Source organism: Netta rufina (genome assembly GCF_964035555.1).
Source record: "Netta rufina genome assembly, chromosome: 1".
In the NCBI taxonomy this organism is placed as follows: Eukaryota; Metazoa; Chordata; class Aves; order Anseriformes; family Anatidae; genus Netta; species Netta rufina.
In genome coordinates, this window is record NC_140123.1 from 19123732 (window position 1) to 19150537 (window position 26806).

Consider the following 26806-nt stretch of genomic DNA (forward strand, 5'->3'; position numbering starts at 1 on the left):
GAGGTCTCTGCTCCCAGGAGCTACGAACAAAATCAGATACATGTACACTAGTGGTTACTGTCAATAGAAGTATGAGAAAGTAAATAACAGGGAATAACAGAAAAACCTGTCAGATATTTTTCCCTACTATTGGTTGCAGATTATTTTAATAGTTCCACACTTAAAATATCAAAATTTAAGGTTAAGATGACTAAAAAGGTCAGAGCAGTAAGGGTCTTCAAACTCAACATCTCACAGTATGTCTCTTCCTCTCATTATAAACAGCTTTGCAACCAAAGAATTAAAAATATGAAGGCTACAAGAACTTCAGTCTTATATGCACTGGATGGTCCTATGTTAGTTTCCCCCAGAAAGTTCTCAGGTACTTGACCTCAAAGAGGCAGACATGGAAGCAGACAACTGGAGTCTTCCCAATATCTGCATTTTCAAGAAATAAATGCAGAGCTTGAGGAGAGAGAAAACTGATACAAGAAGTTCCTGCCACGAACACCTACACTGCCCAAGTGTTTGCAACTTGCATATCAAAACAACATTCAATAAGACATCGTGTCACATGAAAAGACTAACTCAGATCTAAAATAAAGCATCTAATTGCAGCACTCTTGTCTTGAAGGAGAGCATTTGCTTTAATTCTTTCTTTTCATTCCATAAGTGAATCTACAGTCTTTGCTCCTAACTTCTTGTAAAGTTGAACTCCTGTATCCTTAAAACATTTCATGTTATCTACCTTACCGAAGTTCTCAGCACCCAGGTGTTCTCTCTGTACATCTCCAAACCAGTCTTCGCTCTTCTACTTCCCTAAAGATTGGGTTCTCAACCTCCAGTTCTAATTTTTTGTCACATTAACCTCCCATTCCACATTTGTCCCAGTCCTGCATTCACTCAGTTTGTGCCCGGGTTCAATATACCAGCTCAAGGGTGCTCTTGAGGACCCTTAATCAAAAGGGTTTGATTATTTCCGTAATCAAAGACACAGCATCCGAATATGAGGGTTTGTCATTGCTACTTTAATCACCTTGCCCTGAAATTTGCTGTGCTCTGCTTAAGCACCTATGCCCACATGCAGTTAGGTCACCATGTGGAGTCAGAGGCTGATCTCAACCTGCTGGCAGGCCCCCCCATCAGATCTCTGGCTGTTGCAGACTTCCCTACTCTTAGACCCCACATGGCAGAAGTTGGCAAGTCCAGTGCAGGATCCAGCAGGCAATTACACTTACCATAGGAATTCAGAGCAAGCAATGAAGGCTTTGGGACTGCAGTGCTTGCTTTCTGTACAGCCCCAGGTTCAAATGCTCCTCATCAGGTGACACAATCATAGCTTTGTATCAGAGCCCTTCTCCTGTAGTGTGATTCCTGCCCCATGCCTCACACATCTCATCACAACACTGCTAAAGAAAAGAGGGACTTGCAAGCTGTCAGTTACCAAGCTACATTTGGGAACTAAAACATACCCTGCAAACTGTTCAGTCCTTTCTTGATGATGTTTTCCAGATAAATGTTAGACATGCAGGTACAGCTGCGCTACCACCAATGCCCTTTTTAAGGCTACATAAACACTACCAGTGAAGTTTCAACTAGTTTCTTGGATGAATTAAGATCAGTTGATTAAAAAAACAAAAGGAAAAGAAAAGGTGACTGTCATGAAAGTACATCTGCACACGTGTGCAGGTGCAAGACTGCTCCCCCTGCTATTACTATAAATATTTTTCAGGTGAAGACCCACATGGAAATTGTCAAGTTCACATTTCAAAGTCCTCACAGAGGATTGTTTACATAAAGGGGCTGATTTAAGATAGTTTCAAGTGGCTTCAAAACACTTAAGGCCACTGCTGCGTTCGTCTCCCGGTTCACACATGGCATTTTTAACAAGGACAAATGTTTTTGCATATGTCAGAGAACTGATATTGAGCAGTGCAAATACAGTAGTCCTCTGTTGACAATATAGATTTGCCCCTAAGTACTCACCATGTTAAAAGCAAATTCAAAGAAAACTTGTAACAGAAGTATGAGCACTGATCAATCTATGACAAGTAACTGCTGGCATAAAAAGACACTTGCTCTGGCATTTTACAACCAGCAATAAAACAAGTATGCTTGAAATTATGTTTTATGGTTCCATTTCATTGTTCTTTTACAACGTCAAAAACAGTACACAATTGTTAGCATTAAAATACCAAAGCAATCATAAGTAATTTCATAAGAATGCCTGTGTTCTGCATCCAAAATGTCTTAGACTGCCAAATCTAATACATGCAATTTACCTATCTAACCACAAAAGGATTAATAATAGGGTCATTTTGGACAAGCAGATTTTATTACAATGTCTCTATTGCTAATATTTGTAGTGTAGCTTCCACCTTAAGTACTTCCTAGGGTAGCAAAAAGTTTTGTTACTAGGAAGTATCAATGTGGACTTCTGCAGCAACAAAATAAGAACACTGAATAAAATTTAATTTTTAGGAGCTTCTCAAAACTTGTGAGCTGGGGAGGATGATGTTTTTCACAATATTTTAACCCTCAACAATAAGGACTAAAAACTGATTTTAAAAGTCAGAACCAAGAAATACATTTTTCCCCACTTTGAAAGTGGAAAACACCAAAAGAACATGACTTACAATGAAAATGACTAAGTTGGCAGCACAACAGTAGGAAGAAAAACTGCTCAAGGCTTGTATTTTTCACCTATCCATAGTGATTCTCCCCCAAAAGGGCTGTTTAGCCCCAAGTCATACAGCTGAAACTATACACCTTTGATTGTATTTCCATTTCAGAAGTCTAGACAAATACCAGGTATCAAAGTTGTTGCAGCTTAAATGTGTATTTGCCTGAAATGCAATAAAATTAAACAAAACCAGAACAACTTGGAAACTTAGATGAAGCGCAATGAAAGCAACTTTGTCAGTGCTTAAAGCACTGTGTTGTGTTACTATTAACATACCACCCACAGGTTTATACTAAAGGTACAGGTTCATACTGGAAGTTCACCTCAAGTCAGTAGCTTTTTTCCACGGCTGATAATAGCCTACAAAGTGTTCTTATCTTTCCATAATCAAAGAGCACATACAGAGCGATACTTTCATACTTCAATCACAAGCAGAATCTCAGCTCCGAGTAGTCCAGTCTTTCAGATTTTGAGAGCTGGAGGTTGTTTCTACATTGTTTTCATTTAACATAAATTTGTGTCTACATGTTCACTGAACCAATTCATAGTTTTGTCATCCAAGGTTTGTGACAGCAAGTTTCACAATTCAGCTTAAGCCTCTTTGAGTCATGAGAAAACCTACATTTTTGAGGCATTACTTTCCCTGATATATATGCCTACGCATTACCAAACTTACTGGTCCACAGTTTGCTAACTACACTTGAAAGTGTTTTTTTGTTTTTGTTTTTTTTTTTAAACAAAATCAAAAACAAACTACTCAGGTGAAAGTGCTAACTTCCATTTCTGCAGTACTATGCTAGCAGGTGTGTAACAAGATGTTTACACCAGTATTTCATCAACTTAATATTTGAGTTCTGGGAGTCTTTGGTAAGTTCAATTACCCTGTCATTATCTGCTGCTATTCATTTCGTCTTTCCACTTCTAAAAATCTTGTTCTTCACATGACTGAAACAACTTTTAGACCCCTTTCCTTTAAAGAAAGTTTAGAGTTGGGGAGCCTCCTTAACAGTGAGCACCACTGTTCAGTAAACAAAATCACAGAATGGTTGAGGTTGGAAGGAACATCTGAAGACCATTTAGTCAACCCCCCCGTCAAGCAGGATCACCTAGAGCACGCTGTACAGGATGGCACCCAGGTGGGTTTTGAGTATCTCCAGAGAAGGAGACCCCACAGCCTCTCTGGGCAGCCTGTCCCAGTGCTCTGTCACCTCACAGCACAGAAGTGCCCCCTCATATTCAGTTGGAACCTCCTGTGCTTCAGTTTGTGCCCATTGCCTCTCATCCTGTTGCTGGGTACAACTGAAAAGAGACAGGCTTCATCCTCTTGACACCCTCCCCCTCATATATTTATACCCTTTGATGAGGTCTCCCCTCAGTCTTCTGGTGACCCTTGGGGGACATCACTAGCTACAGGCCTCCAACTAGACTGCACCAGTAAGCACAACCCTCTGAGCTCTGCCATCCAGCCAACTGCCAATCCACCATCCACTCATCCAGGCTGCACTTCCTGAGCTTGTCTATGAGGATGTTACGAGAGACAGTGTCAAAAGCCTTGCTGAGGTCAAGGTAGACCACATCCACCACTCTCCCCTCATCTACCCTGCTAGCCATCTTGTCATAGAAGGATATCACATTGGTTAAGCATGATTTCCCCCCGTGATCAGGAATAGTCAGCATGGATTCACCATCTTATCCTCTACTGCTTGGAGATGACCTCCAGGATGAGCTTTTCCATCACCTTTCCAGGGATGGAGGTGAGGCCGACTGGCCTGTAGTTGCCTGGGTCTTCCCTTCTTGCCTTTTTTGAAGATTTGCATGACGTTGGCTTTGTTCTAGTCCTCAGGCACCTCTCCTGTTCTCCACGACCTTTCAAAGATGATGGAGAGTGGCCTAGCAATAACATCGGCCATTTTCCCCTCGGGGTTTGTCTTCCTTGTTCACATTTTTGGTAGTAGTTTTTATTTTCTTTTTTCTTTTTTTTTTTCTCCTCTTGATAAGCCTTATTATGGGTTGAAAAATAATTTAGAGGTTAATATCCTTTCTATCTTACATCTGTACAACACGAGTACAGCTTTCTGAAGGTTTTTTTTTTTTTTAAATCACATCCTTCAGATTTTGCTGTAACTTTTTTAATAACAGATACCTTTTTAATTTAAAGAAACATCTCCAGTAGAAGCTCAGTTCCTTCCCAACATCACTGGGTATTGTTACTCATCTCCTTTACATTGTTGCATTGTGTTGCTAGTGGAAGCTAACTGAAAGTAAAATCAGTTGAGCAAATATGTTTAGATACTGCTTTGGAAAGAGTTGTTTTGTTTACAGCATGTTAATATTACCTTAGTTTCAAGATCTTTACCTGTATCTGTGCATTTTTTTTTTTTTTTTTAAGACAGCTTGAGAAAAAATAAAAGAAATCAAAGTAGTGTCCATGACAAAAAAGTCAGCCCCACTCACACCAATTAAATCTCTTCTCAACAGAATTCCAACAGCCTTATAATTCAGCTCTTCCTGGTGAAAGAATGGATTTTGTAGCACAGAACATGCAATTGTGGGAAAAGCTGAAGCAAAACAAACAGATGATTCTCAGCTAGAAGTCAGAATGGGAGGAGGCGAAATCTGTCTTTACCTGCAAGTATCAAATGAACCTAAGAGTTCAATTCCTAAAAGGCCAAACAGAGAACTATTTAAAACATTTCATAACAACTGAAAAGTAAGCCAGCAACATTCATAAAAATAACAGGAAATAGTGAGACAACCTAGAAAAAATAAAAATCAGTATCTTGATTTCTACACTTTCAACATTGTTCCTTTGATTGTCCTGAAAAATTACAGTATTCTGAAATGAAAGCAGGATAAAGGATAATTGTTAAGATCATATCACAAAGTTTTTCATAAACTTTGCTATTTATTACTGACATCACTTCTTACTGTTTTTAACTTACACGCTAATTTTAATTTTCATGTACATAAGCGATAGTTTAATTAAAAAGTCAATTTTATAAGAAATTTAAATATACAATCTTGCTTGTCTCTACAAAACTGACAGTGTGTAAAAATTGGAAAAATATATACGTACACCCACAAGTCTCCAGGCTTCACTTATCACTGCATACTGGAGCCGATTCAGAACAAATCCCTCAATTTCTCTGTTTAATTTGACAGGAGATTGTCCAATCTTCTTCATAAGAGCGTATGTTCTCTCTATAGTAGAAGGATCTGTTTCTGGATGCGGAACAATTTCAACCAGTGGCACAAAGTAAGGTGGATTTACCTCAAGAAGAAACACAAAAGAAGAATGTCAGCTACGTCAGAGTCTAACAGATCAAGTTAATATAAAGCATATTTATAATTTTCTACTAGTGTGGATATTTTCCAGTGAATACAGTAGGTCTGATCTTTAGTTCCTGAGGCAATTCACCAGTAAAAAAAAGTATATTAATTCAAATTAAAAAAATAATCTATAATTAAATCTAACTCTGTTTAATCCCAAAGTCCACGTAGCCTAAGGAGGAGAACAGTTCAGTATTAGAAGGCTTTATGCTGACTTGAATAACTGATGTTTTCCCAATACGCAGGTTGGTTTTTGTTGTAAAAAATGACCACCACTTGCCTTCCCAAATTAAACAAGGTATTTCCTTTTAAATAATCAGGAAGTTTGTAACAGAATTATTGCTATGCACCACCTGTACGATGCAAAACTCAACAGATAAATGGCTACTGGCCCAAGGCTGGGAATATATTGTAAACACATTAACAGATATCACGTAATACATACTTCCAAAAAAAAAAAAAAAAAAAAAAAGCTGCAGAACAGCTACCTTCAACACTGCACCTATTTTTAAAAAAAGCCACAAAACCCTGCTTCTCCATGACTCTTCCCAAATGTTATTTTACACACAAGTCCTGACTTGTGCGCAATGTGTTTCTGAAGCTATAAACAAAAAATTGTAACGAACATCCTAGAAGTGCCTAAGGTTCTTCAGGTCAGTGTTTCAGGCAGTATCCAGTGTGTGCTCCTTCCAAAAGTAGGAGTCCATAAGCCATATTCTTAAGGTCTTAAATGAAGCTCTTGTACTCAATTCCAACAGTCAGACCCAACATACCATAAATGACCACCAGAAAAAACATTCACATTTAAAGGATGATAATTAAATACTGATTCTTCCACCATGCTCCATCACAGTCAGCTGCTCTTAACTGTACTCATGTAAATGGAAATACAGGACTTAACCACAGCAGTGTGCCAGCAGTCCTTCCTCTGGTTTGTTTTTTGTTTCAGTACTTACATGTTTTCCTTTACTTTAGCATCTGACCAACACATAACGGGCTGTACAGCTATGCCTGCTCTAACCCATGTAATACATCTACTTTTTTTTCTTTGGCAGTGCCACCACCAAAGCTGTGTGGTGTGATGGACGCCACTGCAGACATGGTGGTGCCAGGCAATTCAGCAAGACCTGAAACACTGCAAGAAGCTCTCTGAAGGCTTTTCTAACCCTTAAGTATATCACCGGGTCTCATCAGAAAGAAGACGAGCTAATTGTTGAGCAAGACTGAGGCTATTATGAATTTCTTCCACGATTAGTTTTGACAGAGACCTTATTGAAATATTTTATTTCACGGACTTGGCACAAGGACTGTATGGGTGTGTTACTGAGCACGCTGTGGAGACTTAGGAGGACGATTGTTTAAGAGTGAGATAACTAATGTTGGTAACAACTGAAAGTGGTAAAATGAACATGAAATTGAAAGGGAGGGGAAAAAAAAGGCTTCTAAAAAAGGAGAAGGGTAATGCAAAGCCATTTTTAAGGGAGCAGGAGAGTTTACCTTACTCAGCCTAACAGAATGATAGCTAAGAAGGGATAAATGAAGAAAACAGAATTAAACTAGACAAAAGCTATAAAACCACAGTCTACACAAACAAATTTTAATGGACTGTTAGTAAGATTGAAATAAAAGAAAACTTTATATAGAAGCAGTCAAGTAAAAAAAAAAAACAAAAAACTAAGAGGGAGTTTAATATATTTTAAGGCAACTTGATGACATGCCTCCTCTTACAGCAAGGAACTTCACTCGGTGGCAGTCTCCTCTAGCTCCATGTTTCTAGCTGCGTGATTGGGCAGGCTCATATAGTACTTGAGAAATTTCTCTTAATTTCTCCTCAGCATGCTCACCTGTCCCAGAGGCTTTACAACTTGAGCTTTTTATTTTTCTATGAAAGTATCAAATTCCACACTTCTTATTTTCAGTCTTTCTGAACAGCTTGCTTCCTTCAGCCACCATTCCCCATGTCCTACTTTTGTTTAAATTGCTAGTAAGGTCATGATTAAAACAAAACAATCAAAAACCAACTACTACTACAAAGCAAATGTTTTTACGTATATAAAAAAAAATAGAATAGTACATGGAATAGTACACTCCCCTATGAGTGAAGCTGAGACTACTAAGAAAATGGTCTCAGACTGCAAAGCCATCTCTGAGCAGTTAGACATTTTATGGCACTCTGAAGTGTTTCCTTTGGAAAACACACATACCTTTACAACAGCAACCTAGAAAAGTGTTTATGCAGAAACTAGCTACTTTGCCAGATCTGATCAAAGATGGTTTCAGAAGTAGCTCCTATGAAGGCTGCAGCTCAAACTAAACGGATCAACCAGAATAAACCAGCTTGGGATAACAATAAAAGAGTAATGGAAAAAAAAAAAGAAAGGCTGACAAGCAGAAGAGCACAGGAAGAAGCCTAGGAAACAGTAATAAATAAATAAAATCATAGTTATAGTTCCTTAATACAGAAGCTTAAAAGAGACATGATCTTTTGCACTATGGAAAGTTACAACCCTAGCAATCTGAGATAAGGAACTCCTGAGTTTTAGACTGGAGAAAGGCTAATCCTAGGCACAGATACATATTTTGAAGCTTGATTTCTTTTTCCTTTTTAGTTAAAAGGGGATAAAAAAAAATCAGTTTTAAGGAAAGAAACCATCCTTTTGTTCCTTTTTCTCCTCAGTCACTCCAAGGCACAATGGTACTGGTGGAGGGGTGTCAGAGGGGCTGACCAAACGATTTGCAGCATTAGGCTACAGGCAGCTGTAGAGATATCACAATAAAGTAGTGCTGGATTTGTGTGTTCACACTGCCACTCTTAAGTATGCCAACAGAATTGGCATTTAATGTACATTCTGCCCTGGAAAGGCAAAGTGTAGTAACGTTTTAGCTAGCAGGTCAAGGGAGGTGATTCTCCCCCTCCACTCTGCTCTCATGAGACCCCACATGGAGTGTTGCATTTACCTCTGGGCCCCCCAGCACAAGAAGGATGTTGAAGTATCAGAATGAGTCCAGAGGAGGGCCACAAATACGATCAAGGGGCCAGAACAGCTCTCCTGCAAAGACAGGCTGAGGGAGTTGGGGTTGTTCAGCCTGGAGAAGAGAAGGCTCCAGGGAGACCTCAAAGTGGCCTTTGATACCCAAAGGGGACATACAGGAAAGCTGGGGAGGGACTCTTTGTTAGGGAGTGGAGCGATAGGATAAGAGGGTAGATTTAGATCAGATATAAGGAAGGAGTTCTTCACTCAGTGGGTGGCGAGTCCCTGGAACAGGTTGCCTGGAGAAACTGTGGATGCCCCATCCTTGGAAGTGCTGAAGGCCAGGTCAGAGAGGGCTTTGAGCAACCTGATCTAGCAGGTAACGTCCCTGCCCATGGCAGGGGGGTTGGAATTCAATAATCCTTAAGATCTCTTCCAACTCAAACTATTCAGTGATTCTATGAGCCACATACAGCAGAAGAGTACCAATCTCCAGTTACTGAAAGCCTTTATGACCACAGCTCTCTTAGTATAACATTGGCCTTCTGATTGCAAGATCAGTTAACAGACTCAGAGTCCAGAAACAGAAGCAGTAAGAATCCCAGTGATTAAGACAAAACATTCTTCCACACTGAGGACAGAGGCTGTGAAAAACAGCCCCACAAATGCCTACAGAGGCTCAAAGGTGTCCTTCAGCATTCTGAGGTTCTGCTGCCACCTCTAGTCATGCTAGCTATGTATCGCTGCCTTACCCCAGTCAGACACAAAGCATGCAAATTCAGCTCTATGTACGGTTTGTTCCATTTCATTTCATTTGCCTGCTGCTCCTCTTCAGGTATACCACCTCCACATCAATAATCTGATGAAACCAGAGCTAAAGCTTTCTACCTTTCATCTACATTACCTGGCAAGTGCATACAGCTTGCTGTTTGGAACCTTACTGATACTGAAAAATTATATCAAGAAAAATAATAATAATGATGCCATCAGAAGAGCATAGGGACTTTTATAGGTTCGTCTACAAAACACAGAGTCCCTATATTTTTTTTGAGAACTATTAATTGGAATAACACAGCAATGTGAGCACAAGAATTTACATGGAAGGTATCTAGAACTAATAGTACAAACCATACACTAAACCTCAATTTTGTATATGCTGCCACTCACAGAATGACCAAATTAAAGCATTTCCAAAAATTCAGGCCCTGCACACTAACAAAGACATGAAAGCACTCCACATATCCTCTCATTCTGCAGAGAAGAAATTGGGACACAGTCCATTAAATACCTATAATGTTACGATAAAAACAATACATGCCACCATACTTACAGGATGCGACACAATACACTGCTTAACATGTTTAAGGCCAGTGAACAGTTTGCTGGGTAAGAGACAAGAGGTCGAGCTGCTCAATACAACATTGTCACCAACAATTAGATCTAGCTGAGCAAAAATCTTCTTTTTCAGTTCCAGGTTTTCTGGAGTACATTCCTGAAATAAGAACAAAGAATAGGATTAGAATTCTTCTATTTTAATAGCATTTATCTGTGCATTTCAGACTTCACTGATCCACACAAACCACCAGTTTTAATTCAGCCTAGATGTACCTGTGAGCCATACTACAAAGATACCTTTCTACACACAAAGGAAGTGAAAGCCCTAGAGGTTTTCTGTAGCAGAAGATGGATGACCACACACCACTGGAGATTTAACACAAAGCAGATGATTCTGCTTTGTATAAAAGTATAGACTTCTATTCATACAAAGAGGTAACATAGTAAGGAGGAATAAGACTTGTTCTTTTTTTGTTGTTGCTGTTTTGCTTTTTTTTTTTTTTTAAAAAAAAAAAAAAAAAGAGAACCTCAAATGAAGTAAGTCAGCGGTCTTTTGTTCTTTTTCAGACAAGATGGAAATGATCACATGTAGCTCAAAAGAAGACAAACCTATTATTTCCAGAACTAAGGGAGAATAACACAACTTACAGTTCTGAAACCTGCACCAAAATACCTGTGATCCCCATGCTTTAAAAGCTTAAATACAGACACCTACTTTGACTGTGAGAAAGATTTCTGAAGTGGAAAGCATGCTATCAAAACTTCTCCCAAGCTACAGAGCATGTTCAGCACTACAGAGTTGTGTGCAGTTTTACCTATATGAGCCAAGAGCCAGAACCTCTCCAGTAATTTTAAAGTTATCCCCATGAGCTGCCTGAAGAAGAGCATGCAGAAATCCACCAGTCTGAAAGCAACATTGACATGGGAGAACAACTACAGTGGATCCCACAATCAATAGGAAGGACTTCAGTCTGTCCAGGACAAAACAGGGGAGTAAAGTCAGCCAGCTTATTTGTTTCTTTGTTTTTATTTTTTGTTCCCCAGAAGTGTTTCACAAAGTCTAAAAAGAATCCTAAACTTGCAAAACTTCAGCTTCCCCATCAAAACGCAGAAAATACCTACTTTTTTCCAGCCCTAAGCTTCTCCCACCAATCAGCATGTCATTTGGTCCTTCCTGTTATGCTGAACTCAGCAGGAACACCCAGGGCCAGAGTTTCCATCAGGCTGGATATAAATGGGTTAAGGCTAATTTGAAGTCTTCCAAGAAAATAAGCACGTTGCATGGGGCAGCACTGAAAGTTCCATGATGCAGAAGAGATAAACGGGGTCATTTAAGAACTCCAGAGAGAGCTCAAAGTAATAGACATCCTTATCAAAACAAAGTGATACTCTGCTCATAACCAACAAGCTTGGAGCCTGGAATTAAGTTTAAATAGCTTCTTTTAGTAAAGCCAAAGATGAAGAGAACTCCGCAGATACTGTTCAGGCTAATAAACGGGTCTCACTGAATAGACGTATTGTGAACCTGAAACCCTAAGCCTCCTCTCACATCAGATGTGAATCAAAGAGGCAAATCCGAATCTGCTGGAAACTCAAACCTGCCACAGTTATGTAAGGTTTCTGAATGGGCCATTTGCTTGAAGTTTCTCATATATCGTCACAATTGTATTCAGGTTCTTGGACCACTGCAATAAAGCTTCTGTCCTCATCGGGCATGCAATTATTTTCTCAGAGACACCAATTCCCTTAAGAACAGAGGGGAAAAATTAAACTCTAAACAACCTATTAAACAGGAGCCTCACTTGCTGTCAGTTACAGAGCCTGGAGTGGTCTGAGGCTATTCTGTTTACCCTGAGAAAAAGAAGATCAAACAGCAAGATAAGATTCAGCTTTAAAGCTACGACAGTCCCTCTCAAAGAATCAGTGCAAAGAAGGTTAGCCAACACCTCAGTGCATTTTAAGTGACACCGTATATTTCTGTGCACTTTTTGTAGAGATTGCACTTCTCATTTGTGAGAAACAGTACGCCTTTATCCCAAGGCTTGAGCATCTGGACAAGGCCGCTGCTAATCTGACTAGAAATTTATTAAATGTCCTCTTCAGCAGCCTGAGCAGAGCACGACAGCTGCTCATTTTTAAAACCCACCTCCTGGAATAGCTGCATTGTATTAAAGACTTCTTGTCAGCCAGCTTAATGCCTGTTACCTGTAGGTTGAGAGACAACATAGCTGCTACTCAGGCAGCCTGTGAACTCTGAAGGACCTAGAGAAGGTAAGAACATACCTGACTTCTCCCCAACAATACCCTGACATGGTGATCAGGGTCCAGTCACCCCTAGCTAAGGATCTGTACTCACATATGATGTGACCATTTGAATGTCAGTACAAAGCTAGGAAGCTTAATCTGTTGAAATCAAGAGGGTTTCTGTTTTTGTACAGGCTTTTCCCACCATGCCATCTGCACTCCCACACACATCCATGCTCACCTGAGAGCACAGCTTCATTTACCTATATTAAATGCTGGCATCTGCCCAGATTCTTCCCATCCATTCTTGGGTATGCCAAGGAAGCAATTCACCTGCATCACCCTCTAGCAAACACTCCCCAGAACACTATCTTGCAAAATACCTCCCTTCTCCTTGCACCAGCAACTGGAGCTGCTGCCAAGGCAATGGATTTACTAGCACTGTGAGGTGAAGAAGCAAAGCATGGCCTGGAGCAAAGCACTGCAACACAGCGGTATAGTCCTAAAATAGCAGTACAAGCATCACAGTGTAAGATGAAAGCCAAAGATTTAAGCTGGCATGGAGATTACTAATTGTTCAGCAACAAGCAAGCCAACTTTCTATAACAGCACCTGATGATGCTGTCAGAGTGAGCAGCAGAAACATCTCTATAAGCAAGCATGGAGCTTGACAGTGGTCACCAAGTGTGAGGAATCCCCAAAGAAAGAAACTGAACGCCACAGCTGTACAATGATGAGTTTCCACCTCCTGACTAGATTCTGGTTGCTGTGTATTGAAGAAGCAATGAATACAAAAATTGTTCCCTGAGAATATTAATATGAGCATTTATAACAATGTAAATTTCTGCAAGTGAAGATGGATCAATCTTGAACTTGAAGGAACTAATTCTTGAAAAATTCACCTGCTCACAGGTGAGCCACCTAGCTCATAGCATGTTATGAAGTCCCCTAGGCAGTACTCCTCCTCCTCCCTTACCTTCACCTGGCTCGCAGAGCACACCGCCTAACCCCCAGCGGTTGTACTTCACTGCTATGCTGCAGCTGCTGCAGCAGGAGCGCCCTGCAGCCTTGCCCTAACCACAACAAAAGGTAGAAAATTCCTTGCAGGAGTTCTGGGCCTTCTTAGTCCCCACTGAATTCAACAGGGCTTCAAGCAGCAGGTGAGCTGTTCAGAAACCGTAACCACTTCAACTGCTACAAGCACGCTCTTCATCTTGTGCAGTTAAGTGAGAATCTCCAAACATACCACGAACCCTGGCTCCGTTCCTGTGTTTGTACACGTGTAATTTACAGCACTGTAAGTGGGCTCAGCTTTTCTTTTTCTACAGAACACTTTCCAGAGCCAGGTAACAGCGATCCTCTCGTACACAAGGATGTACAGCAGCCACCTTTGGAGCACCGACCTGTCCCACAAGCTGGACCTGGACCGACAGCACTCCTGGGACACAAACCACATTAATTCCTACAGCAACAGACTACCAGCTTCTGGAGGGAATACAAAGATAATCACAGGATTAAGAAACAAAGAGCAGAGAGACCTCTGCAACTCAAAGCTGCTTTTCTGAAAGTCTTGGTGCCTAATCCCTTTATACAAATACCTTCATTATCTTCTGGAGTTATAATCCACTAGAAAGAACACAGAAAAGACTTCAGGCATAATTGTTTTATTTTTAACCTACAAAACCACATTAGAAAGATGCATTTTTAAAAACAAAGCCTTATTCACACAAACCTGCATAAAACAGGGACCCGTGGATTTTAAACTGTATTAAGTTCATCACTATAAGGACAGACATCTGTAAGATCTGTAAATTTAGTTAAACAGATTTCAAAGATCTATTAACTATATTTAGCAACTGCACAGTCAAAAGTCTTCCAAATAATTCCAAATAATTTAGCAAATCTAAATAATAAAGGACTCTTGTAAAAAAAAAAAAAAGCTGACTTAAAAAACAGCTTATTTTAGCATTTGTACATTCTATCTGTAAATTAGACCTTGCAATTTAGCAGACAATTCTTATACAATATTACTTGCACAGTTGAGATTACTGATGTTATTGAAGCAATACTGCACTTGTGTATGCATATGCACTGCTGTGCTCCTCACTGTTGCTGTTTCACAGAATCCATATCAACCAAAATCAAATTATACTTAAAGTAAAATAGTGTTTAAAACGCTCACTAGTATAATTAGTATTTCAATACTAACTATTACTTCTGTTTAGGCTTTTGTTAGACTTGCTAGTTTCATCTTTTCTGCAGGGTTTAGGTCTGCAATTCTCATCTGGAAGATCAAAGGTGCACTATCAAGGAAAGGGGGCCTTATTTCTTTTTGTTCTGTCATAACAACGATACACACAGCCTGCTCAGCAGACAAGTTACACACAAACCACACCACTGCAATTAAGAAGTGTGACAGTTTGACTGCAATGCTTAGGGGTTTGGCTGAAAAAGCAGGCTGAAAAATAAAATGGTGTTTTTAACATCAGAACAAGCTATTATGTAAAAATATCAAGTTTGTTTCTGATGTTATTGTCACCAATTTAGCTCAACTATCAAGTATTTCACATGTATTAAACAGGTTTGGGTGGCTACACAAAATTCAAAATGATTACACAATACAAGTGACAGCAAGTATTCCAGGTTTTCCTATTGTATCACCCTTTTTCGAAGTAATTTTAGGTGTTTATTTTGAGACGTTTTAAGATAGTGTGTAGATATACCAGTAACTGTTATATGAACAGGTTTAAAATTAAGACTATTTATTTATCAATTTCGACACAAACTATTTTTTATTACTATTTACACTAGACACAATCATTCAAAGCATTTTGTTGTTTCAGCCAAGTGACAAATAGTTTGACTGTAAGATATGTAAACAATGACTGTACGGTGCAACTCTGAGACAGATCTCACCACATTGTTGGTTTTTTGTTTTGTTTTGTTTTGTTTTTTTTTTACGTATTCTTTCAGCTTTTCTGCATCAAAGTAAATTTATGACTATATGTATTTATAAATAGTTTTCCTCATCTGTATCAAAAGCTTAAGATGGATGGTCTAAAATATTGTAGGGTGATAGCCCCCCCCCCCTTTTTTTATGTAATTAATCTTAAAATGCACACATAGACAAGCGTAACCTCCCCAAACCAAATGACGTGGACACAATGACTCAGAGATGAGAGTTATCCAGGTTTTCCCTAAGAACATAAGAAGCATCCTCTAGCCCACTATATTGTCCCCCAGCTTGTTTAATTCTTATAAGAACCTGCTGATACTTTATGCCACCACAGTTTCCCATGGCAGGCAGCTTCAGCAAATCACTGCCCACAACATGAAGTGGTGCTTTCTCTCAAGGGGCTCCAGCCCCCTCATCATCTCAGTTGCTCTCCTCCTGCACCTCCTCTAGTTCTCATGCATCCTCGGTGAGATGAGCACTGTCTGCAGTCTAGCACCTATGAGACAAGGGCACACCGATGTTTCATGCAGCAGTAAAACAATAACCTCCCACTCACCTCTCACCCCTTCCCAACTGATACTCAACATTTTGCAAGCTTCTTTTTTTCCTGCAAACATGCACTGCATTGATGATTTTAGAGAACTTTTTTTAGAGAAATGTTGGACAATTATATTTTTGTTCCCAAACTCCAACTGATACTTGTGACTTCAGAATCACGTAGCCATGATTTAAATAGTTTTTCCTTATGTTCTTTCACATCTGTGTTACTACTCACCTACTACTTTTTCTCTGATCGGATTTAGGAGGCTTGTCAGGAATTTCTTAGGCTTGCATTGCATTAGGCCAACTGAAAGAATTTACTATCACCTACAAACTCAAGTACTGGGTGTGTTTACCAACACTCTCAGGCCAACGATGAACATACCAACTAAAATCAGTTCCAGCAATAACATGTAAAAGCTTCCTCAAGATACCTACATAAGGAAGCATAATAGGATAAAAAAAAAAAAAAAAAAGAGAGAAACATCCTCCCCACACTCTGGCTTAAGGTATACTCCTTTACACTCTGAAGTGAATCACTCAGGTGCTAATTCCTTCCTCTAGCACAGGGCAGAGAAGTAAAGACGACGATCACAGTCTGTAAAGAAAATATTTTTTCCCCTTTCTCTAGCATGTTGAAATTAAATCCACATCAGGTCTTTCCAGCCCTATCAGAGTTCTAACAGTGACTTTCCAAAACATTTGCTCTTAAATCTGTGGTTAAATATAAGTCCTGGGATTGTCCACAAGTTGTCCTGACTTCACAAATCAGTAACAAGTGCAAGGAGCAGCACATACAGGGCATTAACACACTACTCACACCACAAGCAGAAGGGAAGAGATAGGACTGCAAGTGCAGGTCTTGCTAAGTTGCAAGCGTGGATTGTTTTGAAAAGATAAGTCACTGCACATTATTCCTGGGTTCTCATATTACAGAAGTCAAAACAAACTAAACTAATATTTTTCTCTTAGTCTCTCAAGTTATTTTGAGGATGTCAAAGCCTGGGGTGTTAAAGTGCTTTACAGCTTTAGTTGTAAAGGTTGTCACTCTAAGCTTTCCCCTGCTCCCCCTCAAATCCCAAGAAACAACCATGTCTAGTAATTAAGTATTTAACAAAGACACGATGTCAAACAAGAACACACCATTTTGAACTACAAAGATGGGGTGTGGGTGAGGAGAAACATTTCTTTCTGTCTCCTTTTAAGGAGAGCTATTACCCTTATCTGAGGGGGAAGGTAAGGACAGCTGCTGGACAGGAGACATTCGCACACCACCGTACGGGTGTGGGACACGGCAGAGGAACAGCAGATGCACGCACAGCTGTCAGTGAGGGAGGCCCCAGGCTACGCAGCATCCTTCGGTGTGGTATCAGCATTTTGATCAGTTAAAATGAGGAAGATTAAAAAGAAAAGAAAAAAAATAAAGTCAACAACGTACTCTTATAATTGACATGGCTGTGTTAGAGCAGGACTACAGCTGGAGCCCCGGCAGCTCGGAGCACAGGGGAGCACCTGGCTGAGCACTGCAGGGAGGTGAGATCAAGAGACTGGCCCCAAAACACTTGGGGGTGAGGCAGGAACCCAGGCAATGTGGGATACAAGCCAAGGGAAGACAGCTCAACGGGCTGCCTGCCCCTCTCCCCCCTGCAGACATGCATTCCACACAGCTGGTGCAGGACTTCCTCCAAAATGGGGTTTAAGCACATGTTCAAATACTGGATCAGTAACACAATACGTCTGTGGACAAAAGATTCAGATGTGAAACAAATTAGTTATCCTAAAATAAGCCACACAACCTGAGCAATCAAGTCTTTGTTTTCAACCTGAACACAGACTGGTATCCTTCTCTTACCCGTGGCTCACAGGATAAGGACAGCAGCACCTTAACTGAAGAGCAGACCAGCGAGCAATTAATGAGTGGTGGTAAAACACATTACCACCATTTGTGGTACCTATAAAAATGGTAAATAAAATGGAAAGGCATGGTCACATACGTTCACGTCCCAAGGTTTCAGTTACAGACTCAGAATAAGGGTAGATAATAAAGTGCTTAACAGGGGGAAGGCAAAGGAATCCCAACACATAACAATTTTAAGAACAAGTTGAACCATTTCTGACAGACACTTGTCCGAGTATGACTGATCCTGCCTCAGGGCAGTGGATGGACTACATAACCTCTGAAGTTCCTTCCAGACAGGCTTTGGACAACTCAGGAGCTGGCAGGGCAGCTAAAGGTAAGGGTGAACCTTCTCATAAAGGTGAAATCCTCTCACAGGCTCTTCTGTTGAGGAGCAGACGCTCAGAGCCAGGGCAACCCCTGTACAAGTTTAACTCCAATTAATATTGTTTGGACTTTTTTATAACTGTATTTTGAACTGAAATTTAAACAAGTGTCCTACAGCAAATCCACAAGTATCCAGCTTTCAGAACGGTGTTAAGTTCATATTCAGAAAGGCTTTAAAAGAACTTAAAATCGTCAGCTACAGGGCAACAGACCAGCAAGCCTAATTTGTCATGGAGCAGTTACAAAGGCACCAGTTAAAACACCAGCATTTCTAGGCTAATCTGACTTTGAAAAGAAATACAAATTAGAAATTTTGTGCCTATTAACTCACCTCAAATCTACCAGAATAACTTGTTAGGTGCCTTGACTGGATGAGTTCATACTAGAGGGAAATCTGATGCTTCCTAAATCACCAGCTCAACTGACAGGAGAGACTGCCTACCACATGATACTGTACAAATAAACCCCACTTTGGTGAGGTGAAATCTAGCATTTCGATGGAAACATTTTGTACTTTCCTACAGTTCAGAAACATGCCCTGTTAAGGAACTGGAGCAGCAAAATATCAAGTTGCAGCCACTGTACACTGTTAGAACAAACAAGTGAATTACAGGTGGCTGCTCAACCTTCAGTCGGTACAAAACACAGAAAGGGAGCTGGGAGAGCAGAATTACATATCATCTAAATCAGAGTGAAAACTTGTAGATTTAGGAGTGTTTTTTTTTTTTGTTTGTTTGTTTTTTATGTGGAGAATTGTTGTTATTGGTTTTTGTTTGGTTTTAATATATAAATGAAGGCAAGCTTCATCTCGCTTAGTGTCAGTATCATGCCATGAAGACATCCACCTTTTTCCATGAGGTTCCTGTATCCTACAAAGCTTTCAAGAGACAAACAAAGCAGATGATCAGGGCTGCCACAGGAGGGATTAGGATCCTTTTTGGTCCTTTAGGGAAGGGGCAAAACGATCTCAAGATATGCCTGATCAACATCCTCCTCCCCACATCCTTTCTCGAAGAATCAGACCTGCTGTTTCCTTCTACTGTGATCCCATCCAACCTGAAAAACAGGGAAAATTGCCAGGGGAAGGAATCCAGGAAAGGTAATGGAAATATAATACAGTTCTTGAAAAGAGACCAGAGAACAGTGAAAAAAACACAGGAGCAGGGTTAACTGCTGGGCAGGACAATGGTTATAGCAGCAAAGACCTCCCCTAACAGGGACCAAAACCATTTTAAAGTCCGTAATGGTTGACAGTGCCAGCTGGTACATGCATAGGCTAGATGGGAGTGAGCGTCTGGAATTTTGGAAGAATAAAAGTCCATTCAACAGCAGCACCACAGCTGCCTACTCAAACTTCCAGTTCATCTGAAGCATGGACTTCATCAAGTATTTCACAGCAAATCTTTGAGCTCAAACTGTTTCACCCCTAAAAATGGAGAACAGTTTTCCTCAAGCTTCCCCAGCGATGGCGAGGCAGTTGATGTCCCTAGAACCAGCTCCCTCAGAAGCTGAAATGGAATTGCTGGTGCCTCAGACCAGTGTTTGAGGTAGATAAGGTAAAACCAGGCCTAAGGTTATGTTTGCCCAGTTGAGAGCAAACAGATCCGTGTTTGCCTGTCCAGTGCTCCAAGCTGACCAGACACCAGTCCCAAAGGAGCTGTTACCGCAGTGCTTGCACACTGCCTCGCAGCAGCTTTTCATTTACAGAGGTACTTCATTAACACAGCTTCCAAACCAGGATTGTCTCCCAGCCTATGAGCTCAGGGCAGCTGAAGACACCTTTGCACATTGACCTGTCTGCAGACAGGTCACCACCAGAAGCACAAACCTTCTTGGAAGCCATCAGATGAGCAGAACGAACACTAATGGTAGAAATTGGTACCAATCAGTCAAGCAAGTTTGTGTGACAAGAGACACGAGACACCAGCTGTCAAGACTCCCAAGTCAATGCTGTTATCCCATCCTGAAACACATCCAGACTTTCTGGAAGTTAATTTTAAGGTGGTAGAACTTTTTAAATTATTATTTATGTCTACCTGGGAGATATAATACATCCAGGAAGGTCTGAAAGAAACCAAGCCAAAAATCTACTAGTGTTATTATTATCAGTTCAAGAGTTTGCGCATGTAAGGTAGGGTGGTGGGAGGGAGTCCTCCCATTTTAACATAAGGAAAAAAAAAAAAAAGAAACTGCTCAAGGGCTGTTCTGGAAAAGTTTCTTTAAAATGTAAAAGGATAAATACCTCACACCATGGGGATTATGAATCCTCTCCTTATGAATTCCTTATGAATTCAGTAGTCTGAATTCCAAGCTTAACGTCATCCTCTTGCCAGCCTGCTTTGTCCCATGCCACAGCCCAGCTGGCAGGCTCAGAGAGCACCTCCCTGAGCAGGCAGCTCACCGTGAGCACTGGCCTCAAAGCCCAGGCACTCTCCCTGCTTGCTGCTGGAGAACATGGTAGCTCAAGTATCAAGCATTAGATCTTACCAGCAGCTAGTTATTTTATCCTCCTATGAGAGCTAATAGGCTTTGGAACAATTTAGTAACAGAAAAATAGAGCAAAGCATATAAAGAAAGGCTTTTTCTTTAATAGCACCATGGTAAGAGATTATACAAATGCTGCACTGATTTTTATTATTTAGTAATTAGAGGCACTGCCAACTGCTTCTAAGTAGCACAAGAAAACTGAGAGGTGAAACTGCACTTCCATCATTTTCCTGGGTGAATACTCAGTTTTAAAGCAAAAAGCAAATTAATTTCCTTCCGAAGATGATGTGAAGCACACCAAATCATCAAGATAGCTTACTTCATAGAAGTGCCCATGAGACAGAAGATATAAACAAAAACACAGCAAGGCATACCTTGTTTTTAGAAGTTCACAACACTACTATTCCAAATAGTAGTCCTTCTCAGTCCTTCTAATTATTTCTTGCATCTTTCACTTCACTTTTCCATTGTATCTTCATTACTGCTATTCAAGAAGTTTCATATTTTTATAATTTCACCCCATTCATTTCAAGTTATGTCCCACTAGAACAGCATAGAAGGCTATCTGCAGAATTCATTCAAGCAGTGCAAACATCAAGGAAATTTTTAGTTTGAGGTGGACTTACTCTACAAAGGCCAAATTTGAAAATAAGTTAAGATTTAACCAACTGAAATCTAGTGCAAAGAAATGGAGATCTCATGGAAGTCTTCTGACAAGTTAATCAGTAGGTTTTTATCACTAGGCCAGAAAATTAAGCCCTTTATATTCAACTAATATTAACGCAAATGACATCTTAATTTTTAAGTAACCAATAATTAAAAATAAAAAATAAGAAAAAAAACAATACACTTGTCTTCATAGTCCACCTTGTCCTTCCAGGTGGAAAGCTGTATGCTGTGAAGTTTCGGAAGTTTAGTATGGTTCATCCAGGCAGAAAGTAGTCAGTTCAATGCCGAAATAGGGCTATGAACCTAAAAATAAGGATTCTTTTTTTTTTTTTTTTTTTTTTTTATTTCCCTTCTCACCTCCAAAAGAACAAACTGAAGGCTAGTTCAAATAATTTGTCTGCTTACATTGTGTATTTGGTAACACTTCATTTCAAGCCAAAATTCGATACTATGGCTTGGAACTGATAAGCTGATATGAACACCACCAACAGCGTTTCACACTTCAGGCTTGTTACCCTTCAGCATGCTGCACCTCCTTCATTTATTTATACTCTTAACATGTAGCTGTTAAGTGTTATCAGAAGGATTAAGAGAACATAAGATAGTACCAGAAAGCTTGAGAGCTTGCATTACCCCAGGTAGATTGTTGCTATTCAGGCACTATTAATGCAACACTGCTGTCTTCAGCTACCTGAAGGGAGCGCACACAAGCCAGATTCTTCTCAAAGGTCCCCAGTAGTAGGACAAGAGGCAAGGGACAAAAGTTGCAGGAAGGAAAATTCCAATTAGATACCAGAAAAGAAGTTTCACAATGAGAGTAATCTAATGCTGTAACAAGTTACCTGAGGAGGCTGGAAGTCTCCATCCTTAGAAATATGCAAAACTCAACTGGACAAACTCTGGGCAAGCTGATGTAAGCTGGTCCTGCTTAGAGCAGCAGGTTGGACACGGTGACTTCCACAGGTCCCTTCCAATACAGAATTACTCTGATTTTGCAACACTTTCCCAATGCCCGCTTCGTTGATCAGCTGATCAAGAAGAATATGAAGGGGACAGAAAAATATGAAGGGGACAGAAAAATGCAGCCCCTGAATTAATCTGAAGTAGCATGCAGGACCTTACTGAAAACTCTTAGGGCTGAAGAGCCTCTCTACCAGGAACAAAAGCAAACATTCAAAATCTCTAGGTGCTAGTAACAAGTGCTAGTAACTCTATTACAGCTGCACTCAGCTTCAGAAGATAGTAAAATACAAGTGAGGATGCTTGAAAGGAGATGCACACTTGCCAGCAAAAGAGGACTGGATGCTTACAGGTGGCATGGAAGGAACAGACATACCATATTGACAAACTAGGTGGTAAGAAATGCTTGAAAGAGCAAGAGAAAACAGGCAAAACTTGGAGTCTGCTAGAACCAAGAAGGCAGACTTCATAAAGCTGTGAGAACCAGGTGCTCAAATGATCGTGCCAGCAAAGGACTGTTTATTTGCCAAAGACAAAAAATACACAGAAAAAAGTTATTTCTCCTTCAGAATGCATTAAGAGTAATGTATAGAGCCAAGAAATAACCTAAGTACATAAGGAACATCTGGATAACAGAATAATTTATTTTATTTTTTATATATTTCCACTTCTCCTTTCTACTCTCTGCAGACACTGAAGATCTCCTCTTAGGAGCTCCCAGGGTCTGTCTCAAGTGGGAAGAAGTGGAAGAAATCTTAGAACAAAGGGAGGGGGGGTGAAAAATCAAGGTACTGGGACACGGTATCCAGTTTTGATGTGTTTGCATTGCCCCAAACCAGTAAGTGATACACAACTACTCACTTGAAACAACTGAATGAATGCATTTTGATAGCAAAGAGCAGGAGAGTAGCAAGCACAGTGCCAATTTTAAGGAAACTAAGGGAAGATTTCAACACTGAGCCTGTAAGCTTTATGTCTCTCTTAAGAGAGTTAAGAGAAAAAGGGAGCACTGAATGAGCTTTAAATAATTGTGGAAGAGTCAAAGCAACGTTTTCAAAGAGAAGCATTGCCTCACAAATCTAGCTGAATTCTCTAAATGAGGCAACAGGCACAGGAGTCACACAGCTGATGCAGTCAGTAAGGATGTCCAGAAGTCTTGTAACAAAGACCAAGACATTTGACATATATAGGCTTTCAAGGAAGTTAACTAGCTATGTGAGGGGAAAAAAAAGTCCTTTCACGGACAGTAACTGGTAAAGATGGTAAGCATCAAGTAAGAACAGTCAGCTCTTACTCAGTGAAAGATGCTGACCAGTGCTGTTTCACAAAGATTAAATGACCTGCAAGTTAGCTCATAGATTTAAGTTGATCCTTCTCATTATTACCGCAAACATCTGCAGGAGGACTTTATAAGACTGAGTGAATAGACAAACCTGCAGATTAAACGCTGTAGACGTGATACATATGTGAAAACAATATGAACTGACAAACTCTAAGCTCATTACTAATGAGGAAGTAAGATACTGAGCTAACACCATATAGTTTCATGACCTTGTGAAAAGGAAGCGAACACAAAATAGTACACGACTGTAGGAATCTGCAAGTGCATTCACATCTTGACTGCTCTGAGGCTTCCCTCTGCCTCCCCTTCTTCCCCATTCAACTGGCTACACAGGAGGAAGATGGGGTCTGGACATCTGTCCTCTTTTAGGCAGACTCAGTTCTGTGAAGACTCAGACTCATTCAGCCTTTACTCCAGAAATGGTCACTAATGCACCTATTCCCTTAACTATACCCATATCAATGAGCATATGAGTAGTTATGCAGCACAGAATAATCAGGTCCAATAATTTAACTTGTTCCCCAGCCAGATTTTATTAGCAGCACAGATCCAGCCCTGCCTACTAACCTTATTTTTAATACTCTAACGCTCTGCCCATAGTTGGTTTTGGCTACAGTTCTCCCTCTTCATGCAGCACTCTTTGTAGCATCCGTGACAAGCGATTGTGGCAGAGATAGGATGTGCACTCCACAGAGCCTAACCTGTTTTTGCCTGAGGGCACAAGCAAGAAGAGGCTTGCTTTTCACCAGTCACAAGTCAGTCCTGGGCATAGCCATGTTCCCTGCCTTACCTAGATACCTGGAGAAGAAATACTTTTTAGTCCCAGATCTAGCATGAGCGATGTTGCTGAAATAGATAAGCTCTCCCCCAAGAATCTCCTGCCCCAGACTCCTTCTTCTAACAGGTACGGTCTTTGTTGCATGTGGAGGTCAGCAATTCCCTCTCAGCTTAGCCAGCTGTCAGCCTCTTCCAACATAACCCAGAAACTTGCAAAGACTCTTGAGCAGGCAAACCTGCAAAGAGGCATGATCTCCCCTGCTGGGATACTAGGCTGGAAAGAACTTTAATCGTAACAAGCACAACCATCCTCACAGGGTCAGGGTGCTGAACTCTCCACCGCCCACCTACTGCGCAGTAGTTTTTCATCATCTTTCTTAAACTGTTTGCTAGCTGTTGCTAAATCTTTGCTTACCTGAATGAAAGTAGCACCCTCTACTGCTGCCTTCAGGTCTGTGCAGATGCTGATGAGAGCCAACTGCTTCTCTGCATTCAAAGATCCTTTCAGGAATCCTGACTCCTCCAGCTCTTTCATTTGTTTCCTGATAGAAACAAGACACACACAAGTACCTGATCATTTTTAAGCCACATTTACTTTTTTGTTTTTTAAATAAAGGCTTCTTAAAAACCCAGAAACATGAACACTATTTGCCATGCCGCAGCATTTATTTGTACTCGAAAACAAAGGTTAGTTTTGGTCATTTCTCTCTGCTAAGGTTTTTCTTCTCTTCAGTCATGGGCAGCTGCAAGATTTATTCCCAGCCCCAAATCTGTCATCACCTCAAGCCTGTTTTCACTAGTGCAAAATCAGAAAGATTTTCTACTTATATTTAACAGGAATAGAGATACCTTTAATTTATTTCCTCTAACATTACAAACAGCTTTTGGTGACACCTCTGTAGGATCACTGTTTAACTGTATAAAAAAATGCATTCCATAATGCCAAGAGTCATTCCTAAAAAAACACATTCCCCAGCACAGATAATGAATACAGAGCAAGTTTAATAACTACAGGAATTTTCAGACACTGAGTGGCCGGAGTTTGAACTGAATGTTCAAGTATACTACTGCTGGGGTTGGACACGCCACCTGAGAAAGTGCCTCCACAGCTTAAAACCCTCAAAAGTCAAGAGCAAGCCTCAAAATTACGTAAGTAATTGAGAGGTGTAATTTCCACAGAAATTAAGTGGGATTACAGCACCTCATCACAATTAACCTGAAGCTATTTGATGTAGCCATTATTACAGTTAAATCTGTTGGTTACCTCAAGGCAGAACTCCTCTAAAGCCTTTGCTTATTATTCAGCAAAAAGTGCTCATCCTGAAGAGGAGGAAATTGAGCTAATGATTAGCAGTGGGAGAAAAAAATAATCCTTTGTTCTCCCTACCAAACAAGTTCCGAAACTCTGGCTTCTTTTTGAATGCCTCCTTAGACAGCAAGTAAATTGCACTTGGCACCCAACTGGAGGGTGGAAACGCCACAGCAAACAGAGGAGCTGGACAGCCTGGAAAGAAAAAGTTTGTGATTTGTGCAACACAAAAATACACTTCGCTGAATACTGAAACAACCAGGGATCCAGAATGCTTTTTCTAAGTGACTGCAGCGCAGACATGACAGTTTTCACAAGGGGCTGTCTGGGACAGCGTATGTTAAATGTGTAGAAGATACTTACATACACCAAGATGATCTCTGTACCCAGCCACAAACCAGTCCTCAGTAAGTCTGCCCCCTCTTGTCCCCAAACAGCACCACTGGGTTCGTTTTTGCATCTAGAGACCTCAGAAGAGATGGGGCTCCCTGAGTCCATCAATATTTTTCCAAGCAGCCCTTCAAATTAAGGGAAGGGGATGCAGGTTGCCCTGCCTCTATCTTCTCCATGCTTTTCAGGCTGCTGGCTGAGCAGCGTGGGATAACACACCCACACTTCGTCAGGCCATCCCTTTATTTAGGGCTCTTTCCTGTCAACAAGTCTTGAGCCCACAGATCTAATATTAAGCTTCCTCCTCCAGATTTCTTCAAGAGACTGAGGGGGATTCATCTCACCTACCCTGCCAGCACGTACATCTGAGGCAATCACCTTCAGCTCTCGTTTAGAGAAGGGAGAACAAAGTGTTTCGGGTACATTTGCCTGATCTTTTTTAGGCACTCAAATATGGGATCTTTCTCATCTTATGACAGAAGCAGCTTTTTTAGCTGAAATAGGTAGAATGAGCCATTTAGAACACAGTATTCTGAAGTTACCAAAGAT

At 40.5% G+C, this 26806-nt stretch overlaps 1 protein-coding gene across 2 annotated transcripts in view; it reads right to left on the reverse strand.

Annotated features, from left to right (window-relative positions):
- The window catches only part of CRYL1 (crystallin lambda 1), a 58244-nt gene that overhangs the window by 21420 nt on the left and 10018 nt on the right, over positions 1-26806 (reverse strand). For both annotated transcript variants that reach the window (XM_084306587.1, XM_084306586.1), the window contains exons 3-5: positions 24974-25100; positions 10295-10456; positions 5739-5933 (exon numbers count right to left, since the gene is read on the reverse strand). In XM_084306587.1, coding sequence (XP_084162713.1) covers positions 5739-5933; positions 10295-10456; positions 24974-25100 — 484 coding nt within the window. The remainder of the gene's footprint in view (positions 1-5738; positions 5934-10294; positions 10457-24973; positions 25101-26806) is intronic.